This window comes from Camelus dromedarius, chromosome 7, assembly GCF_036321535.1.
Source record: "Camelus dromedarius isolate mCamDro1 chromosome 7, mCamDro1.pat, whole genome shotgun sequence".
NCBI lineage: Eukaryota > Metazoa > Chordata > Mammalia > Artiodactyla > Camelidae > Camelus > Camelus dromedarius.
This window is the reverse complement of record NC_087442.1, coordinates 83556314-83575651: the sequence shown is the minus strand read 5'-3', so window position 1 is coordinate 83575651 and position 19338 is coordinate 83556314. Positions and strand designations below refer to the sequence as shown.

The window sequence follows — 19338 nt, the reverse complement described above, 5'->3', positions numbered from 1 at the left end:
AACAAAAGAAGTGGGAAAGTTAGAAGTAGAAATAGAGTGTGTTAAGGTCTTGGAAGAGATTTTTTAAAAAAAGAGCAGTAATTTATGGTAGACCCTAATACCCCAATAAGTAAAGGATGCATGCTGTCATCAAGGGTAACCACTAAAAGAATAATAAAAGAATGTAAATAGTAAATAGTAAAATAATAGTAAGGGCATGCTTACAGCACAGAGAACGTAGCCAATATTTTATAATAACTGTAAATGAAATATAACATTTAAAAACTGTGAATCACTGTGTTGTACGCCTGAAACTTATATAATATTGGACATCAACTATACTTCAATAAATTTTTTTAAATAGTAAAGAAATGCATAACTAATGGGCTAATAAATGGGGGAATGGAATAATAAAAATTACTTAATTCCAAAAAAAAAAAAAAAGAAAAGATTAAGAGACTATAAAACAGGTGGAAAAAATAGAAAACAAGAATTCACACAGTGGGTGGAAACACAAATCTATCAATCAGGAAGTACATTAAATGTAAAGGGACTAATTACTCAAGTTAAAGACTAAGATAGACCGAATCAAAATGAAACAAATTAAACTATGTTGTTGCTGCAAGAGGTACATCTTAAATACAAGGATGCAGAGAAGTTGACAACAAAGGCATGGGAAAATACAGACCATGTGTGTCACGGGCTCTTAAGACGACTCTCAGGCTTGGTGGTTCCTAGAAGAACTCACAGGACTCAGAAGAGCCATTATACTCAAAATTATGGTTTATTAGAGCAGAAGGAGAAAGTTTAAAATCAGCAAAGGGGAAAGGTGCATGAGTGAGGTCCAGGAGAAACCTGATATCAGCTCCCAGGTGTCCCCTCCCCGTGAAGCTGCATGGGACACACTTAATTCTCCTGATAACAGTGTGTGGTGACATACATGAGGCATTGCCCAAACCTTGGTGGCAAGAGTTTTTATTGGGAGTTGGCTGCACTGTCTTCATGATTGACCTCAGCCACTCAATTTGCAGTGCCCAGAGGTCAAGTCAATACAGCAAAGCTCAGGGCCTCAGGCACACAGAAACAGGCGTTCACCACAGCTCATGTTAGCGTGAGCTGTCAGGTTATGTTAGTCAGCTAGGGCCACCATAACAAAAGACCATGCACTGGGCAGCTTAAACAGCAGAAATTGGTTTCCTCACGGCTCTGGAGACTGGAAGATCAAGATGTCAGTCAGCGCTGGTTTCTCTGAGGCCTCTCGCCGTGGATTGCAGACGGCCGCCTTCTCACTATGTCCTCACATGGCCTTTCCTCTGTTCATGTGTTTCCCTGGTGTCTCTCTGTATGTCCTAATCTCCTTATAAGGACATTAGTAAAATTGGATTGGGGGCCACCTAAATGGCCCCATTTTAAGTTAATTATCTCTTTAAAGGCCCTCTCTCCAAATATAGGCACATTCTGAAGTACTGGGGGTTCAAGTTTCAACATATGGGTTTTGGGGGAACACATTTAAGTTTATATCCCTGGTCAAAGTGTTACAATATGGCCCAAGATCTCAGGGATACCAAAACACTCTTTTTAGGCAGGATGTTCCAAGATCTCAGAGGTTATTTCCCAGAAGCCAGTCAAAGATCAGTCCTTTCTTGGAATGTGCAGGGTTTGGGCAAACCAAGTCTGACATGTTAACCTTTTACTGCATACCATGCAGGTGCTAACCAAAACAAAACTAATTTAGCCATACTATCATTAGATAAAATAAACACTAAGAAAATAAAGGTAACCGGAGATAAAGAGGGACATATTGGTTAAAAGGTACACTCACCAGAAATACACAAAAATTAAAAAATTTGTATAAACCTAATAGAAGTTCAAAATATATAGACTAAAAATTGACAATACTAGGAGGAGAAATTTAAAAATTGTCAATTAGAGTGGAAGAGTTTAACTTACTTCCCTTAATATACGAGAGAACAAGGATACAAAAATCTCAGTAAGGACAAGATCTGAGTAACATGATTAACAAACTTGACATATTTGACACATAGAAGCCATACCCAGTAATGACAGGATGCACACTACTTCCCAGTGTATATGGAACATTACAAAAATTGATCATATGATTGAGCCATGAGTTTCAATGCACTTAAAAATTTTAAATGATTCAGATTATGTCCTAGGAGCAGAAGGGGACATTTGTATTCTGCTAAAGAGTTTCTGCAAAAAACTTTCTTAGTGATGAAAACTTCCCCTCTGAGACTAAGAAGGGCAGAGGATGTCTGAAATCACCACTACGGCTCAACATGCTATTGGAGAGCTTAGCCAGTGCAAAAGCCAAGTAGGAAAAGACCTATGTGCTGGAAAGAAAGGAATAAAACAGTTATTACTTATAGATGACGTTGTCATGTAAATAGAATGTCCAAAAAAATTTCAGGCAACTTACTAGAATTAATATGTGAAATTAACAAGGTCGCTGGCTGTAATGTCAACATTAAAAAATCATATTTATATGTACCAGCATCAATTTAAAATATTTAAAGAATTATTATTTACAATAAGATTTTAAAAAAACACCAAGGAGGGTGGGGTATAGCTCAGTGGCAGAGCGCATGCTTAACACGCACAAGGTCCTGGGTTCAATCCCCAGTCCCTCCACTAAAAAAAAAACTCAAAAAACTAAGTAAAAAAATTGGCATAACTTCATAAAGGAGATGAGAAAAACAAAGGCACACTCACAGATGTAGAGAACAAACTACTGGTTACAGGTGGAGAGGGGTAGTGCAGAGGTCGGGGAGTGGGCGGCACAAATGATTGGGTTTAAGACAGGCTCAAGGATGTATTGTACAATGCGGGGAATATAGCTAATATTTTGTAATAACTGTAAATGGAAAGTAACCTTTGAAATTGTGTTAAAATTTTATTTTACTTTATTCACTTATTTAAAAAAATTGTTCTTGGAGGAGGGAGGTAATTAAATTTACTTATTTTATTTTCAAATCTAAATCTACCTGAAATTGCAAAGGACCAAGGACAGGTAAGATGAATTGAAGGAGGAGGAGCAGAGGAACAACAGCAACCAAGCTGGAGGATTTGGGCCAGCAGCATCATTACTCACTGCAAAGCTTCAGTAATTATCCAGGGTGGCCTCAGTGAAGGATAGACAAATAGACCAAAGGCACTGAACTGAGTCCAGAAACAGGCCCACACATCTATGACAAAATTAACACTTGCTTATAAATTGGGAGAAAGAGTCTTTTCCAAAATTACTGCTGGCTGAATTGAATACACGTATGGAAAAAAATATCGATGCTTACTTTAAACTACACGCACACACACGCATTTGTGTACACACACACCACTACGTCATAAAGATTGTAGAGCTAATTCAAAGGGATAAACAATAAAGCTGTAGAAAAAAACCACAGGAGAATATCTTTATGACCTTGAAGGTGAGCAGTAATTTCTTAAAGAGTATGAAAAGCACAATGCTGTTGAGGAAAAAAATCAGTAAATTTAATCACATTGAAATTAAGGATTTTTTTTTCAAAAGACATTATTTTGACACAATTTTGTAAACTGTACTTCAATTAAAAAAAGTAAAAAGAAAAAATACATTTTTAATAATGTGCAGAGGGGTGTAAAGGCAAGCCACAGAGTGGCAAGAGATACTTGCTGTGCACATATCTGACAGAGGATTCTGATCTAGAATATATAAAGAATTTCTACAAATCAATAAGAAAAAGACAAGAAACCAATAGAAAAATGGGGAAGAAATATGAACTGCAGTCCACAAAAAGGGATATCCAAGTGGTCCAAAGACAGATAATAAGTTACTCACCCTCAAGTTATCAGAGAAATGAAAGTTGGCATCACAGTGTAACACACACCCACCTGAATAGCCAAAAATCTTGCCCCACCAGTTCTTACTAGCTAGACTGTGGAGCAGCCAAAACTCTTATGACCCAGAAATTCCACTCTTGGGTATTTGCCAACAGATATGTGCATATTCACCAAGGCATGAGCCAGGATGTTCATTCCAGCATAACGGATGCAGAAATAGTTGCATGGTTGGAGACAGCATGGCAATGAAAATGTTGCTAATCCTGGACACAGAAACACGTTTGGATGTCATATGCTATTGAGGGGGAAAAGCCAGACACAAACGAGAAAATGCTACAATTCCAGTTGCTGAAACCTCACAAATGGGCCATACGAGTCTGTGTTGGCCGAGGTCGCCATAGTGGCTGTCACTGTGGTGGTGGTGGGGTTCACGGCTGGGAGAGAACAGGAGGCAGGTAGGTAACCTGGGTGCTGGGTGAAGGTGGAAGTTTATCATATCTGTATACTTGTGATTTGTGCAACTTTCTGCATATATGTTACAGCTCAATAAAAGTAATTAAAAATAATTATCCTTCTTGGACTTTGATCCATTCTGTTGCCCTCTCTTCCTCCTTTAGCCCAATGAAGATGCTTCTTATTTAAATGTTTTTTAAAAAAAATCCCAAATTTACAGAAAAGTTGCAAAATAATACAAAGAGCAGCTATGCACTCTTCAACCAAATTCCCCAAAGGCTAACACTTTGCTACATTTCCTTTATAAGTCTTTATGTATTTTTTCCTGATTCATTTGATAATAAGCCTTAGGCATGATTCTTTACAGTTCCTTCAAAGCCTTGTGCAAAACAAGGGTCCTCTCCCACATAAACCCAGCACAGCTGTTGAAATCAGGAAATGAATCTGGCTCCAATATCACCATCTAACCCACAGACGCCATGGAAAGGTTGCCTGTGACCTTAATAATGTCCTTTATAAGCTCAGCATTCAGTCTAGGACCCCATGTTGCATTTAGCTGTTGGGTGTGTTCAGTTTCTCTCCACTTACAAGAGTTCTTTCTTCAGCCTTTCCTTCCTTTTGGGCCTTGAAATTTTTGAAGAGCTCAGGTCAGCTGCTTTGTAGAAAACCTCTTGTCTTACTTCCCCCGTGTTCCTCATCAGTGATGTAGAGGTAATGCTGCAATGTCCATTTGTCCCACTCTGGTGATGTCATGTCTATTGTGTGGGTGATATCGTGCCTGCCAGGTTTCTCCATCCATGCTCTTCATTCCTTCCTGTAGATCTGAGTTTCCATCTGGTGTCATTTCCCTTGGTGTAGTGTGGCCTTCTGTCAATGGACTCTCAGTTTTGTTTACATGAATTTATTTCAACTTCCTTCTTGAAAGGACATTTTTACTGGATAGGAATTTTGGGGGGTTGACAGCTTTTTTCTTTTCACCCTTTGATGATGTCATCTCATTCTTGTCTGGCTTCCACTGTTTCTGGTGAAAAGTCAGTTATAATTCTTATAATTGTTCCCATGTAAGTAATATGTCTTTTTGCTCTTGCTGCTTTCACAATTTTCTTTTCCGAACTTCATGTGTCTGAGTGTGGTTCTTTTTATGTGTATCCTGATGGGGATTGTTGAGATTATTCGATATGTTAATTGATGTTTTTCCTAAAATTTGGGAAGTTTTTGGTCACTGGGTCTTCAAATATTTATTCTGCTTCAATTTCACGCTCGTTCTTTTGAGACACCAATTATATGTGTGCAAGACCATTGTATGTTGTTCCACAAGTCTCTGAGGCTCTATTCATTTTCCTTCAGCCTTTTAAATCTCAAATCTTCAGATTAGATCACTTCCATTGATCTGTAAAGACAGGTGTATATTTTCCACTTGGGGACTGAGATTTCCAATCCGCTCATTGATTAAGACCATATCTTTCTTTAATTCTTTCAACATAGCTGTAATAGCTGCCTTAAAGTCTGCTAAGTTCAACATCTGGGTCATTTTGTGTTCAGTTTTTCAGTTTCTGTAGACTGCTTTTTGCTTGCTTGGGGAATCACATTATCCTGTTTCTTTGTATATTTAATGATTATTTTTTAATTGAATATGGGACATTATGGCTAACATGTTGTAAAATTCAAGATTCTGTTAACTTTCTCTGAAGAATGTTGACTCTTTTTTTTTTTTTTTTTGTAGGCAGTTCAAACACTGGCTGATAACTTTGGTTTTGTGCTTTGTCACTGCAGATCTTGGAAAATCCGAGGCATTTCCCAAGGCCCTCTAATTTGGCATGACCCAAACCCACACAGCTGGTATGCACAGCCTAGCTGTCAGCCAAGGACTTGCAGGTCCCCAGGTGGAGTTTTGGGACCTGCACACAGCTCCCTCTTCTCCAACATCCTGCCCCACACACTCCCACTGCTCCTGCTGTCCAATCTGGTCTCCACCTCAGCAGGTCTGTGTGATCTCTTGGCTCCAGTGCTCTGTGCCACAGCCAGGAACTGTCCGTGGGCAAGACCTGAGTGACTACAAGTTGTCCTTTTGTCAGGGATTCTAGTCTGGCCTGTCTGTTGTCCACTGCTGAAAGCAGTTGTCTCCAACATTTTGCCCAGTTTTATGGTTATTAATGGTGAAAGGTCTAGTCTGGTACCCGCTAATCCATAATGTCTAGACGTGGAAGTCACATGTAAGCTTCTTGTTGGGGAGGGCAACACTTGTCTCCACCCTCTGCCCCTGCCCTCCTTGAGACAGTGCACCCCAGCCACTGGTCCCACCGCCTGGTGACACTTCTCTTCCTGGACACTTCTCAACCCTGGCTTATAGGACACTCTCCCTTCTGGGTCCTCTCACCCTTGGCTTTCTCCTCCTGATCTCTTTGACCAGCCCTTCCTCATACCACCTGCTCAGTGCAGGCTTCCCCTGCAGACCCATATCTGGTCCCTTACTCTCCTCCTGGTGACATTCACTAGGCTGGGGCTCCCACCCTCCTCCTTCTGATGATTCCCTGGTCTGTACCTTCAGTTCTCACCTTGGCTCTGGCCTGTGGGCCCATATTCACCCAATGCTGCAGGGGATGTTGCCAGGAGGCCCTTTCTCAACACTCCTGAGTGGGACTTAATGCCTTTACCCCAAATCTGCTCTGGTCTCTTGTCTTCCCTCCACCTTGCCCTCCTCAGCAGGAGTAGTCATGCAGTCCTGGTCCCCCCATACTCAATTCTCCCTTGCAGTGGCCATAATTCCTGATTCCAAAAGAATACCTTCTAGCTCCTCTGCCAATAATGGTAGCTTTTATTTTTGTTATTGACACCATGAAGAAGGTGAGATGTTCAGGTTCCAGGTTGTGGTCCCCAGCATTTTCTCGCAGGAGTTGTGGGGAAGGGGAAGGTGAGGAGAGTCCAGGAGACCCTGGGTCCGAGGGGAGGACTAGGATCAACACGACCCTCTGCAGAACCCGGGCAGAAAGCCCTGGATACCAGTCACTGTGATGGAGACATGACTGGCTAGGAGTGAGGGAGCTGCCGTGAGTGAGGGGTGGCCTGCCTGGGGGGCTGACCTCAGTCAGGGCTGCTTCGGAGTCTGCATGAGACGCTACCCAGCACAGGCTGACAGCTGTGAGGGTCCAGGCCCTTCGGCCAGTCTGTGGAGACCCTGGCTGAGGTCCTGCCCTCCAGCTGCAAGGAGACAGTTTCTGTAGTCACCTCCCTGAGTGAGAGGGACCCCCCCCCTTCTGTGACTATTTTGTGTGAGAGCCCCTAAATCCTAGGGGCCTACCAGTCTGAGGATGTGGTGCAGGGGGATCAGGGACCGGGGAAAGGGGCAGGATGACTATGTCCATTGTGTGATGGTTCTTCTGACCTACTAGGAAGGCCAAATGCAGGCTGCAACTGGCAGAGGCCAGGACACCCTGGGCTGGGCCTGGGCAGGAGGGAGGCCACTCCACTCCGTGGGCCTCAGTGTCCATCTACCCCCTCTTCCACCACTGCCACCAGGACCCCTGAGCAGAGGAGAGCCCAGAAACCTGGGAGACCCCCATGTGATGATCGTCAGAGTGGGAGACTCTGCACATGGAGGGCACCTCACAGGAGGGCAGAGGGAAGGCCTGGCTCCGGATGAGGGGGCCTGGCACCCAAGGGAGAGTTGAAAGTGTTACCTCCCCTCACCCCACCTTCATTTCCAGGGAGTGGGGGAGGAGGCGGTAAGCTCCGAGGAAGGCCTTGCGTCTCTGAAAGTTCTGTTTCTGTCATCTGGACACTTTTCAGGGGGCACTGCCCACCCCGCCCGCTAGATCACCTGGCCCTGGCCTTGTGAGGGCTGGGGGACCTCAGCACAGGCTGGCCTCCCACTGCCCCTTACTGCAGTTGGCCCTAGCGCTCAGAGCCCAGTGTCCTCATTTGCAAAGTGATGCGGCGCCCACGTGCCCGTGTGCAGAGAGCTTACTAGTTTCACGCCTGGCCGTGGCCTGACACCTGTAAGTGAGCGCATGCCTGCAGTGTCCCATAATTACAGTTGCTGTGTGCAAACTGCATTATATTTGGCTCCCCCCACGCATGAGGCTCTTGTCTCCACGGAGCTCTCCTTCCCCACATGTCACGTGGCCCGGCATCTCCAGCCCCTCCTCCGCGGATCTGCCAGGCCAGTCCCAGCGGGGGGCGATTTGGGTTGTTTCCAGTCTTCTGGGTTATAAATAGCACCGCTGTGCATGTCTTTATTACAAATCCTTCTTTCCTCTGAAACCCTGAATAACTGAGCCCCAACGAGGCGCTGGTACCCAGCGAGCGCATCCTACCAAACCCTCCTGGCTTCTTAGCGCATCCACCTGTGCTGCGTGGACCCTCGCTGTGGACGATCACCTGGCAAGTGTTCAAAGGCCCTCGGGGTAGGAATGCAGCCTCTTCCACGTTCATAGGCATAAACAAACAGACAAAAATTAGAGGAAAAAGCCCCCAGTATTTCCTGACATTTTATTCATTTAAATTTAGAGCAAGTGCATCCGTGCACCTGGGCAGAGGAGTTCAGGTGCCCTGGGCCCGGTGCCAGGAGGCCCAGCCCTACTCCCTGGTCAGAGGTGTCGGCTTTGTTTACTTACCCATTTTTTTTTCTATATTCTCATTGACTTTTTTTTTTTATAGTACAGATACAATAACTGAAAACATTCTTATTGTGCAAAGTTCACTGTAGTTTTCACATTTATTCTATGGTATTTTTTTTTTTGAGTCAACATGAGTAATTTATATTTTCCTAGAAAATGTTCCACTTCAGTTATGTTTTTCCATTTATTGGTAAAATGTGCAGGATATTCTTTTGTAATCTTTGTCTCTTTATTTCATGTTTGTCACCCTTTTGGTACCTACTTTTTGGGGTTATTTTTGTTATTGAGCAGACTTGTCAAAAACGTGTCTGTTTTACTGTTACTGTTTTTCTCAGAGGTCTGGCTTTTGGTATTACTGGTTAGCTATGCTGTTGGTTGCTTTTTCTTTCACTAATTTCTGTTTGGCCTTATCAAACTCATTCTTCTACCTTCTTTGGGGGGTTATTTTGTTATCCTTTTCCTGCTTCTTCAGCGGTAAACCTTGGTTTATTTTCAGTGTTGCCTGTTTTCTAAGAAGTCAAGCCGGCTCCTGTCCTCTGAGCCCCGCATGGCTCCATCCCACGCCGTGTGAGGCAGGGCGGTTTCCCTTGTATCCGTTTAGAAGTTCCATGTTTGTAGTTTCCACAGTTTGTAATTTAAATTTCCTGCTGAGCGGATTTATTTATTTATTTATATTCCTGTAGTCATTTCTTTTTAAATTTATTGCACTGTTGATTCCTGCTTATGTAGAATTTTTTGAGGTTCCCTTGGTCTCCTGGTGCTTGGCTGACAGCTGAGACTGGTCCATGTGACTGAGAAGAACGTGTAGTCTCCGCCTGTGATACCAATGTTTGGCCTAACTTTAAAGTTAGGTGTAATTTACGTACATAATGACAGGTCACTGACATGTAAGTTACACACATAAAAATGCACTGATTTGAAGTGTACAGTTTGCTGTACAAATGTATACACTTGTGTAACCACAAAAAATATATAGACCATCTCTACCATCCCAGAAACTTCCCTCCCATCTCTGGGAGACAATCCCAGCACTGCCCGAGCCTCTGCAGGGCAACCACTTTTCTGATTTCCATAATCATGAATCGTGCAGTACGTGTTCTTTGTGTCTGGCTTCTTTTGTTCAACTTTGGTTGGGAGAAACTCGCCCATGTTGTCAAGTGTCTCAGTAGTTGTTCTCATTTACATACACTGATTTGTTCACCTGCACTCCTATATGTGCACATTCACCTCGGTGCTATGAATAAACTTCCTATAAACATTCTTGTGCAAAGTTCTTTTTTTTTTGACATTCATTTTTTAAATTGAAGTACAGTCAGTTACAATGTGTCGATTTCTGGCGTACGGCACAATGTCCCAGTCATGCATATACATACATATATTCGTTTCCATATTCTTTTCCATTAAAGGTTTTTTTTCTTTGACACACATTTTTATTTCTTTTGGGTAAATACCTAAGAGAGGAATTAGGGGGTGATAGGGGAGATATTGGTCTAGCTGTATAAGCAACTGCTAAACGAAACTGTTCTCCAAAGTGGCTGTCCCCAATTTATGCACATTTTCTTTTATAGTGTTTTGCGTCTGTTAAGAATAGTAAATCCTAAGAGCTATTAGGTATCAGTTCCTGTCACAAAGCAGAGAGTCCGAACTGGGATTAGAATTAGGACCCTGAGCTGGCACATACTCAGGTCCCTGTTCCTTCTGTAACAGCAGGCTGCGGACGTTGGCTCCTTAGGACTGATGGCCAGAGAATTGGTGAGCCACGCCCACAGGCTTACTTGTCCCCAAGCTGCATTGTCCCCTCTTCTTCAGTGACAGACCGCCACATTTTCACTGGGTCAAGACCTTTTCCCCAGCATCCTTTGTAGCTAAGTGAAGCCACGTGATAGATTCTGGCTAATGGGTCATCAGGAGGAGGGACATGTGGCCAAAAGCTGATGAGGGCCCTTTGTCCCTTGTCCCTTTCACTACCTGGCTACTAGGAGCATGGATGGGTGTCCATGTGGGAACAGCAGGAAGAGGGCCAGCCCCCAAAGGCAGAGGCCCCGAGGCCTACAGGGAGCCAAGCAGCCACGACCATGACGACTGGGGGTGCCTCCTCTGGGTGTCAGGGGGAAAGGAACACATGTCTGTTTCACGTAAGCCCCTGGCTGATGCACGCAGGTCCTCTGTATCTGATCTGCTCTGGGAACCCCAGGCCTGCAGCCTTTCAGCAGACCCTTCAAATTTTCCCGTGAAGGGTGAGCAGGTGAACACGGGAAGGACCTGAGTCCAGGTTCTCCTGTCTCACACCGGGAGGCAGTTTCCACATGACAAGTCCCTGGTGTCCACAGTGAGGGAAGGACAAACTGGGCGTGGCTCCCTGGCCCCTCCTGGCCATTGGGGACAGTGGTGCCATGCTGCCTGCTCCCGTGGTCTGGTCAGCCCTGGTTGATGGAGACCCCTGTATGAGCCCCATATGCAGTTGCAGGGAGCTGGGTTGAGATAATGCCTCCTTGCCTTCTGGGGCATCTCCAGGAGGATGGCAGTGACACCAACCAGGAGGGACATCGTGGAGCTGGATGGGAAGGGGACACTTGCTGGTGACCGAGGAAAGAGCGCCAGGGAGCCAGAGGCCTGGGAGTGGGTACAGCAGGGGTCCCTGTCCCCTGAGAGTGTGAATTTCCCAGACAGTGCTGCCCACCTTGTGCTTGGATGCCTGGTGAGAAAGGAGATCTGAAGGGTTTGTGCCCTCATGTCCTTGGGCTGAGCCCTTGTACAGGCCTGGTTAGCTTTATTACTTAGCTCGTTACTCATTTAGGTGACTCAAACTCCCTTAGAGGACTCAGGTGCCAAGCAGAATATGCGGATGAACAAACGACAGATATGGTGATGCTTTTGTGGGCACTCTGTCCTCCGCCTGTTTCATTCCTTCAACACACCAGCTGTTTTCAGCCACAGGGCCTTTGCACAGCTGCTTCTTTTGCCTACAATGCCCTTTTCTCTTATCCTAGTGTCTCTCTGTCATTCAGATCTCAGCTTCAATGTCACCTCCTCAGAGAGAGCTTCCCTGGGCACCCCACGCTGAAGTTACCACCGTGTCACCCTCTTTGTTTTAAATCTGTGTGGAGCAAATATCACAACTCGGTGTTTTCTTATTTGTTTGTTGTTGGTCTTGGGTGTAAGCCCTGTGAAGGCGGCAACTTGTCCACCTTGTTCCCTGGTGTAACGCAGTCTCTGGGCAGGGGTGGCCAGAGACGGCGCACAGTAACTGCATGAACAAGGCCAATAGTCACCCTTGAGCAGAGTGTAGACGTTAAAGGAGTCAACTATAAAGTCAGGTGGATTTGGAAGCCAGTACTGGTTTTTCCATAAACTAGCTGTGTGATCTGAACCCAGTTACAGATCTGAGCCTTGATTTCCTCATTCACAAAAGGAGGCTAACGAGAGTGCAGTGCTCTGAGGTTTATATGAAGTGGTGAGTGTTGGACCTTTAGAAGAGTTTCCAGTGTGTAGCGGGAGCATTGTAAATTGTAGCTATGGCGTTCATCACTGTCACCACCACCATCATCACCATCATCATCACCATCATCACCATCACCACCACCACCATCACCACCATCAGCACCATCACTCCTACCGTCATCTCCCCACATACCTGCCCCAGTGTCCCTCACAGGCTGCCATGTCAGGGTCAGGTGACTGGAGATTGACAGAGTAGTGTCTTCCTGCTCTGGGGTACCACAGCCTGCTCTTCCAGGAAGATGGCTCAGCCCGGGAGAGGTGTTAGCAGTGATGTCCCTCCCATGAGAGCAACCCCTGGAGGCAAGGAGGATAAGGGAGGCTGTGGATTTCCTGGTAGAGTGAGCCCCATGTGCAACACTTTTGGCTCTGCAGATGTGATGCTTGTTGCCATGGTGATCGTCCTAACAATAACCTCCCAGAACTGATATTCCCCACACCCGCCCCAGCTGCCACCTGGGAGGGAGAGTCCTCCTCACTGACGAAAGCCAGCTAGAAAGGATAAGGTGGGAGGTGGAGATGACGTGGGGGGGGGGTGCGGGTGGAAGAGGGCCCTTCCTGAAGGAGGGCTGGGAGGCCAAAGCCAGATGAGAGGGCTTCTGAGGTCTGGGACTCCAGAAAGTCATGCCTGGCAACTCTTTTCCCTTCCAGCTTTTCCACTCCGCGGAGGATGAACCCTCTGGGTCTGGGGTGGATGGTCCTATGAGGAGGGGTGATGGGTTGGGCTGGGTAGGCAGGGACTGTCTAGTTCCCTCAGTCATTCTCCACTGTGGAGCCCTGATCTTCCTGGACTCCCTGCCCTTCTCAGGGTCACTTGGTGTCATGCCTTTAATGCTCTAGCCCAGAGGAGGAGCTGCCCTGTGGCCCCCAGGTGCTAACAGGAATAGAACAGGGGCCTCAAATCACACCCTTTTAGAGACTCTGATTTCTTGTCAGAGACTCTGGGCAACTTCTCCACCCAGGGAAAGGGACCTCAAAAAAGACACCCAGAGTGCTGTCGTGTCCTTGCTCGGGGCTGCAAAAGTGTGTGTGTGTGTGAAAATAAAGTCAAAAAGAGGAGTGATGGGGCGATAAGTTTTGCGTCCCAGCCACTTCTTGGCTGTGTGACACGGGGCAAGTTACTTCACCTCTCTGTCTCTCTTCTGTCCCATCGAGTAAAATGGGGATCATAATGCATGTGCCTCCTGGGAATTGTTTGAGAATTAAATGAGATACCACATGTAGAATGCATAAAAGCAAATCAGTGTCCACTGTCATCATGATTTTAATGCCACTGTATCACCGTGTGGACTCCCGCTGGAAGGAACATGTGTGACCTTGGCAGCGCACAGGGTCCGCTTGTAGCCTGGAGAGAGCCCGATTTATCAAAGGGTGCAATTTTGTTTTGATTGTTTGCTAATTGTATTCTATTGTGTGGGACTGCCTCCTTCTTCCTGAGCTTGGAATGATGCAGATGGCCCAGCAAGTGCGGGGAGAGGCTCCTGTGGGGCTGAACACAACCCCAAGAGCAAGCCTCTGCTGGTCTACGAGGGACCTCTGGTCCTCCCACGGCTGCCACAGGAGAGGTGGGTGTCTGCCCGTTAGGAAGCACCTGGGGTGCTCCGGTGCCAGCACTGAGCCCGTGGAGGTGGTCTCCCCTCCTGCCTTGCCCAGCACAGACCAAGGCCACAGGGTCCTCTCTGCCCCTCGTTGGGGACTTGCCTTTACCCCAAGTGTTCCTCAGCCTCCAGCCATCTCCTGGGTGCAAGTCGGGTCTGCAAAACCACTCAAGACAGAGACTGGTCACCACCTGGTCTGCTCACCTGCCTGATAACCATGTGCCAAAGGCATCCTGGTGGGAGAGGCCCAGGCTCCACAACCCAGGCCCCCATAATTCCTTTTATCCAGGCAACATTTATTGTGGCTTCTGGGGCCAGCCCTGGGCTGACCACCAAGGTGAGAGCTACATGAGCAGTACAGACCCAGACCTTACGTCTGGGGAACCCGAGGGGCACAAAGTCACTCCTGTCAGGGCAGCCCAAAGACCCCTATCCAGAGCTGGCTGCTGGAAACTCCAATGCCTCAGGGCCTGTCCAGGAACGCGGGGCTGCTGGAACCCGGTGGGTTGTCTTCACTGGGTTTGAAGACCTGGTTCTAGATGGTAGCCTAAGTGTGGCCCTGGGGGAGGCTCTTCTGTGGGAAACCGGGTCAGCCCAGCCTCTCCTGCCCCTCCCTCCCTGCTTTCGCCTCTCTAAAGCCGCTTTCAAGATGGACCCTCTTCTTCCAGGCCAGAGCTGGGAGCAGGCAGGTGGACTAGGCCTGGGAGAGGGAGACTGTGTGCCCCTACCTGGGCAGTGGGGCTGTGAGCTCCCAGGACCCCGGGTTGCTGATGGAACAGCCACTGTTCCCTTGATTCAGTGACCCTCTGCCTGAATTCCAAATGCCTGTTCCTGGGACTTCCATTCCAGACACCCAGTGAACAGTGCTAGGAGGAGGGAGGGAGGGAAGGGCTAGGACCACGGTGAGAAGGGGCAGTTTCCACCGTTTAATCTCCCACTCCCAGTCTCCCCAGGGTACACTGGTCTGGGAGGCTCCGGGGCAGCTCTGCCAGGGGTGACTGGACTGTGCGATGTGTGGGGTGGTGGAGATCAGAGCACGAGGGGTGCTGTAGTGTCCTGTGGAGGGAGCCCCCCTCTGCCCCTGCATGTGTACCTGAGTCCCCCTTGAGGTCCAGGCTGAGGTAGGCCTTCAGGGGAAAAAGCCGGGTGGGTTCACTGGGAGCAGTCCCGGGTGTGTGTGTGTGTGTGTGTGTGTGCGCGTGCAGGGGAGTAGCCAGCAGGCAGCCGGCTCAGGGTTCCCCGTGTGCGTGGCCCCAAGCGCATGGACGCGGGTGCGGGTGCCAGAGCAGCATGTGCAGGGCGAGGGCGCGTGTGTAGGGCGCCAGTGCGAATGCAGGGAGCGGGTGCGGGTTTAGGTGCGGGTGCGGGTGCGGGACGCGGATGCTGGTGCGGGTGCGGGAGCGGGTGCAGGGCGCGTGCAAGGGGCGGCGGGCGGGGCGGGAGCGGCGGCGGCGGCGGCGCTGACAGCGGCGCCCGCGCTCCCCGCGCGTAGGTGTGCGGCGCGCTCCTGGCGGGGACGGAGCGCGCAGATCTCGCGTGCGCTCGCCGCCCGGCGCAGCCCAGCCCGGCCCCCGCTCGGCGCCGCGAGCCGAGGTGTCGCCCGCGCCCGCGCCCGTGTCGCCGCCGTGCCCGCGAGCGGGAGCCGGAGTCGCCGCCGCCCGAGCGCAGCAGAGCGCACGCCGAGCCCGTCCGTCGCCGCCATGGCCACCACGGTGACTTGCACCCGCTTCACCGACGAGTACCAGCTCTACGAGGATATTGGCAAGTAAGAGCCGCGGCGCGTGCGGGCCGGGCCGGGGACCCCGGAGGGCGCCGCGCTCCGAGGGTCGGGACCCGGGAGACCCAGACCCTCCGTGCCGCGGGGCTCCGAGCGCACTGCGGCCCCGCGCGCCCCCGGGTCCGCCAGGCTCCGGGCCCGGAGCGCACGGCCCCGCGCGGCCGCGACCCACCGGGCTCGGGGACCCAGCCGCCGGACCTCCGCGCGTGCGGCCCTGCCGGGCCCTGCCCAACGCGGCCACCCGGCCGGAGGCCCGGGCTCGGGGCGCGGGGCTCGGCGAAGCGGGGGCGGCAGCAGGTGTCCCCGGAGCGCCGGGCAGACGTGACGCATTTGGCGGCGGGAGGTCAGAGAGGAGCGGCGCGCGGGGGCGGCCGCGGGGCCTGGAGCGCGGGGGAGGGGGCGGCCCTGGCCAGGAGGGTCTTCCCCGGCGGGGGCCGCGCCGTCCCCACCCCCACCGAGCGGCCAGGCGCGGGGGCGGCGGGACAGGCTCTGCGCCTGCTTCTCCGCGTGGCTCCATCCGCGCGGGGGGTGTCCGCTGCGTTCCGCTCCGCGTGGGAACAGCTTCTGCTGTGGGTCCCCAGGGGAATCTGGGTTCTGGAGGATTTTCTCCCAGATCTTTCTGGAAAGAGGAGTCTGAAGAGCTGGGGGCCGAGGTTAGGGAGCTTGGATCAGGTCACTGGGGTGGAGATGAGGAGCTGAGGTGGGAGCCTGATGGGCTTCTGTTTAGAGGGTGGTCGAGGTAGGTGGGGGCTGGATTTTGGAGACGTTTTGGGGGACGTAATGGGGAAGGACTTTGAAGGTTTGTTTCAGGTAGGGCCTCACTGGGGGAACAGGTGGCTCCGGGCTCTGCTCACCAACCGGAATGGTGTGGGGCCCCAGACCTGGCTCTGCCGTAGGGATCTAGGCTAAAGCCGGTCAGGAGCGCTTCTCTGTTCTGGGGTCTCCGGTCTGTGCATGAGGGTGCCTGCACCTGGCATCCCTCGGTCTGGCTCCAGAACTCCTGAATCCTCAAGGCTCTAGTGTGGCGTGGCCAGAGCCCCATCCTTCTCCATCCTTCTCCATGCCTCCCGCGTGGGGCGCTGGCAAGGTTTCCCCTTACACATCCAGCGGCAAATCCTTTTTTCTCCCTTTATTAAAAGACGTCTGTGGTGATACCATGTGTTGGCGAAGGATGCTGATCATTGATAACTGTGGGTGCGAGCTGGGAGGAGTGTGGGGGTGTGTGAATTCCCCAATTCTCCCTGCACGTGGGGGAGGACGCCAGTCAGGCCTGGGGAGCTGAGGAATGGGGGTGGGTGGGGTCACGGCTGGGCCCTGGGGACCCAGAAACTCCCTTCCCTCAGGTGAGGGCTAGTTGGGTGCCTGGCCCCAAGGCGGGGGGACCTGGAGAGCAGAGCAGAGAAGTGGTTTCTGTGAGCCTCCCTGGGCCAGCGGCCCTGTAGGGTGGTCATCCCCACCCCAGGCCTCTGGTTCCAGCAGCAGCCACTGGTTTTCCTGGCTGCTGCCATCCACACCAGCTCTGGGGAGTGGAGGTCTCTGGGGTGCCCTCGGGAAGGCTGAATGGGGTGGCTAACCCCGCAGTGGAGGCCAGGCTCCTTTCCTGTCAGCAAGAATGTGAGCAGCCATGGGAAGGGAGCTGGGGGCCTCAAGCGTGAGTGGATGAGGAAGCCTAGCTGTCAAGGGGGCCCAGAGGCCCAGATGAGGAGGCGATGTACCCCAGCATGTGCGCTGGCCCTCCAGAGGACTTCGGCTTGGCCCAGCTCCTCTTGATGGAGCCCCTCAACGCCAGGCCCAGTGAGGGATGCTCAGGGGTCTGTCACAGCCCTGCTGGGGTATCCGGGGTGTAGAGGAGGCCAGGCCAGTGCAGGGTGAACAGCAGTGGGGCCTGGGTCAGGAGCGAGGGCCAGGCACTCTGGCCACTGCCTCCCCCAGGGCTGGGGTCTGCAGTGGCCATGTTGGTGGTTGTTGACAGCGCCTGGCCTGCCTGAGGCACAGTTGGTGTTGCTTCCCGGCCCAGGTGGTTGTGTCCAAGTTTATTTAAAGCTGCAGCCCCTGGCACCAGTCAGGTGACACTGAGCTCCCTGCCCGGGAAGGGCCGGGCCACCGGCCCACAGCTGCTCGCGTGACATGGCCACTGGCCTCTCCCCTCCCTGCCCCGTCCCTTTCTCTCTCTCGTCCCACCCTCCTCATTGCTGCCTCTGCTTGGGATCATCCCTTGGGGGCCCAGGCATTGGGCCCCAGGGCGCAGAGAATGTTTTCTGGGGCTCTGCCCTTCCTTGCCCAGCCAGGACAGGGCTCCTGGACACCAGCCTTGAGTCCCGGACAGATACAGAGCAGGACAGCAAAGCCCTCGGCCCAACATGGACCAGTCAGCAAAGTGGTTTCAGATTTTTTCTATCTTGGATAGATTTTTTTTTTTTTTAATGGAGAAAACTTCTAGGAGTACTAAAATAAACACTTGTATCTCGTCTTCCTGGAATTGGAAATTGTTACTCTTTTTTATCATTTGGGCTTTAAGTTCCTTTTTAAAAAATTATAAGAAATAAAGCATCACAAATAAATGTTAAGGGACCATTCTCCTCCAGGGACTGTCGTGCATTTGGAATTTTATCCTCGCAGATCTCTGTGGTTCATTTACACACAGATAGAAGTATGCACAACTAACATAAAGGATCCTTTGGTATGTTTGCTTTTAACTTTCCATGAAAATCTGGAGACTTGTTTTTGCACTCAGCTCAGCCTTCTCGGCATCTGTGCCTGGCGATGAGTGCTGACCTCTCGCTGCCGCTTGTGCGTGGTGACCGTAGATATAGTACATCCCGGGCCCTCCTCGTGGTACTCTTGGAGGTACCCAGGGTTTCGCCTTTCCAATCACACTTCCTGGCCTGCAAGTGTGAGGGTTTCCTTAGGGTTTGTCCCTGGCGGTGGCGGTGCTAGCTGGCGGTCCTGGGGTCCTCCACGTCTCCCCGGTGCCCGCTCCCACCGGCCTCCTCCCCAGGCTCGCTGGCCCTCAGCGCTGGCGGGCCTTGCATGTCCGGCTGTTTGGTGGGTAGGAAGGTCTTGTATTTTGCAAGATCTTTTCCTTGGAGGGGTTGTTCCCTTTAAAATATGGGTGATCCAGGGAGAAAGCTTCCACATGGCTCTGGATATAATCCAGGGTTTCATGGACCCCTCCCCTTGGGGGATGGTAACCCCCACCCCCCGCATTGAAACAACCTCTGAAGTGCACATGACTTTGGACATTTGATTTTATTTGACTCAAGTTGCCCAGAAGTCCCCCCTCGCCCTCCATTTTATAGACACAGAACCACAACTCAAGGAGTGGGGGTGGGGGGCAACTTGCCCTGGCAGACAGGAAGGCCCGGATGTCCAGTCCAGGGCACCCCTGTCCCTCCCAGTTTCCCTGAACCTCAGCTAGGCCCAGAGCTGACCTTGGGGTGTCCTTGCCTCCATCCAGCATGCCCCAGTCGGTGGAGAGCAGGTCCTGTCCTGGGGACGGGCCCCTCGCTGGGAGGATGGCCATCAGCCTTCCATGCTTTCTCCGCAGAGTCACAGTTAGCAAGAGCTTGCTAGGTAGTTA

The 19338-nt window shown here is 50.4% G+C and overlaps 2 protein-coding genes across 12 annotated transcripts in view; one reads left to right on the top strand and one right to left on the bottom strand.

The window, feature by feature from the left end:
* OGDH (oxoglutarate dehydrogenase) overlaps positions 1 to 19338 on the bottom strand; it is a 349301-nt gene that overhangs the window by 253595 nt on the left and 76368 nt on the right. The gene's annotated exons all lie outside the window — the stretch shown is intronic.
* Positions 15511 to 19338, top strand: part of CAMK2B (calcium/calmodulin dependent protein kinase II beta) — an 89332-nt gene continuing 85504 nt past the window's right edge. The window contains exon 1 of one of the 11 annotated variants that reach the window (XM_064487733.1): positions 15511 to 15746. In XM_064487733.1, coding sequence (XP_064343803.1) covers positions 15682 to 15746 — 65 coding nt within the window. In that variant the 5' untranslated portion in view covers positions 15511 to 15681. The remainder of the gene's footprint in view (positions 15747 to 19338) is intronic. The other 10 variants (XM_064487734.1, XM_064487736.1, XM_064487738.1 and 7 more) reach the window with 10 other exon arrangements.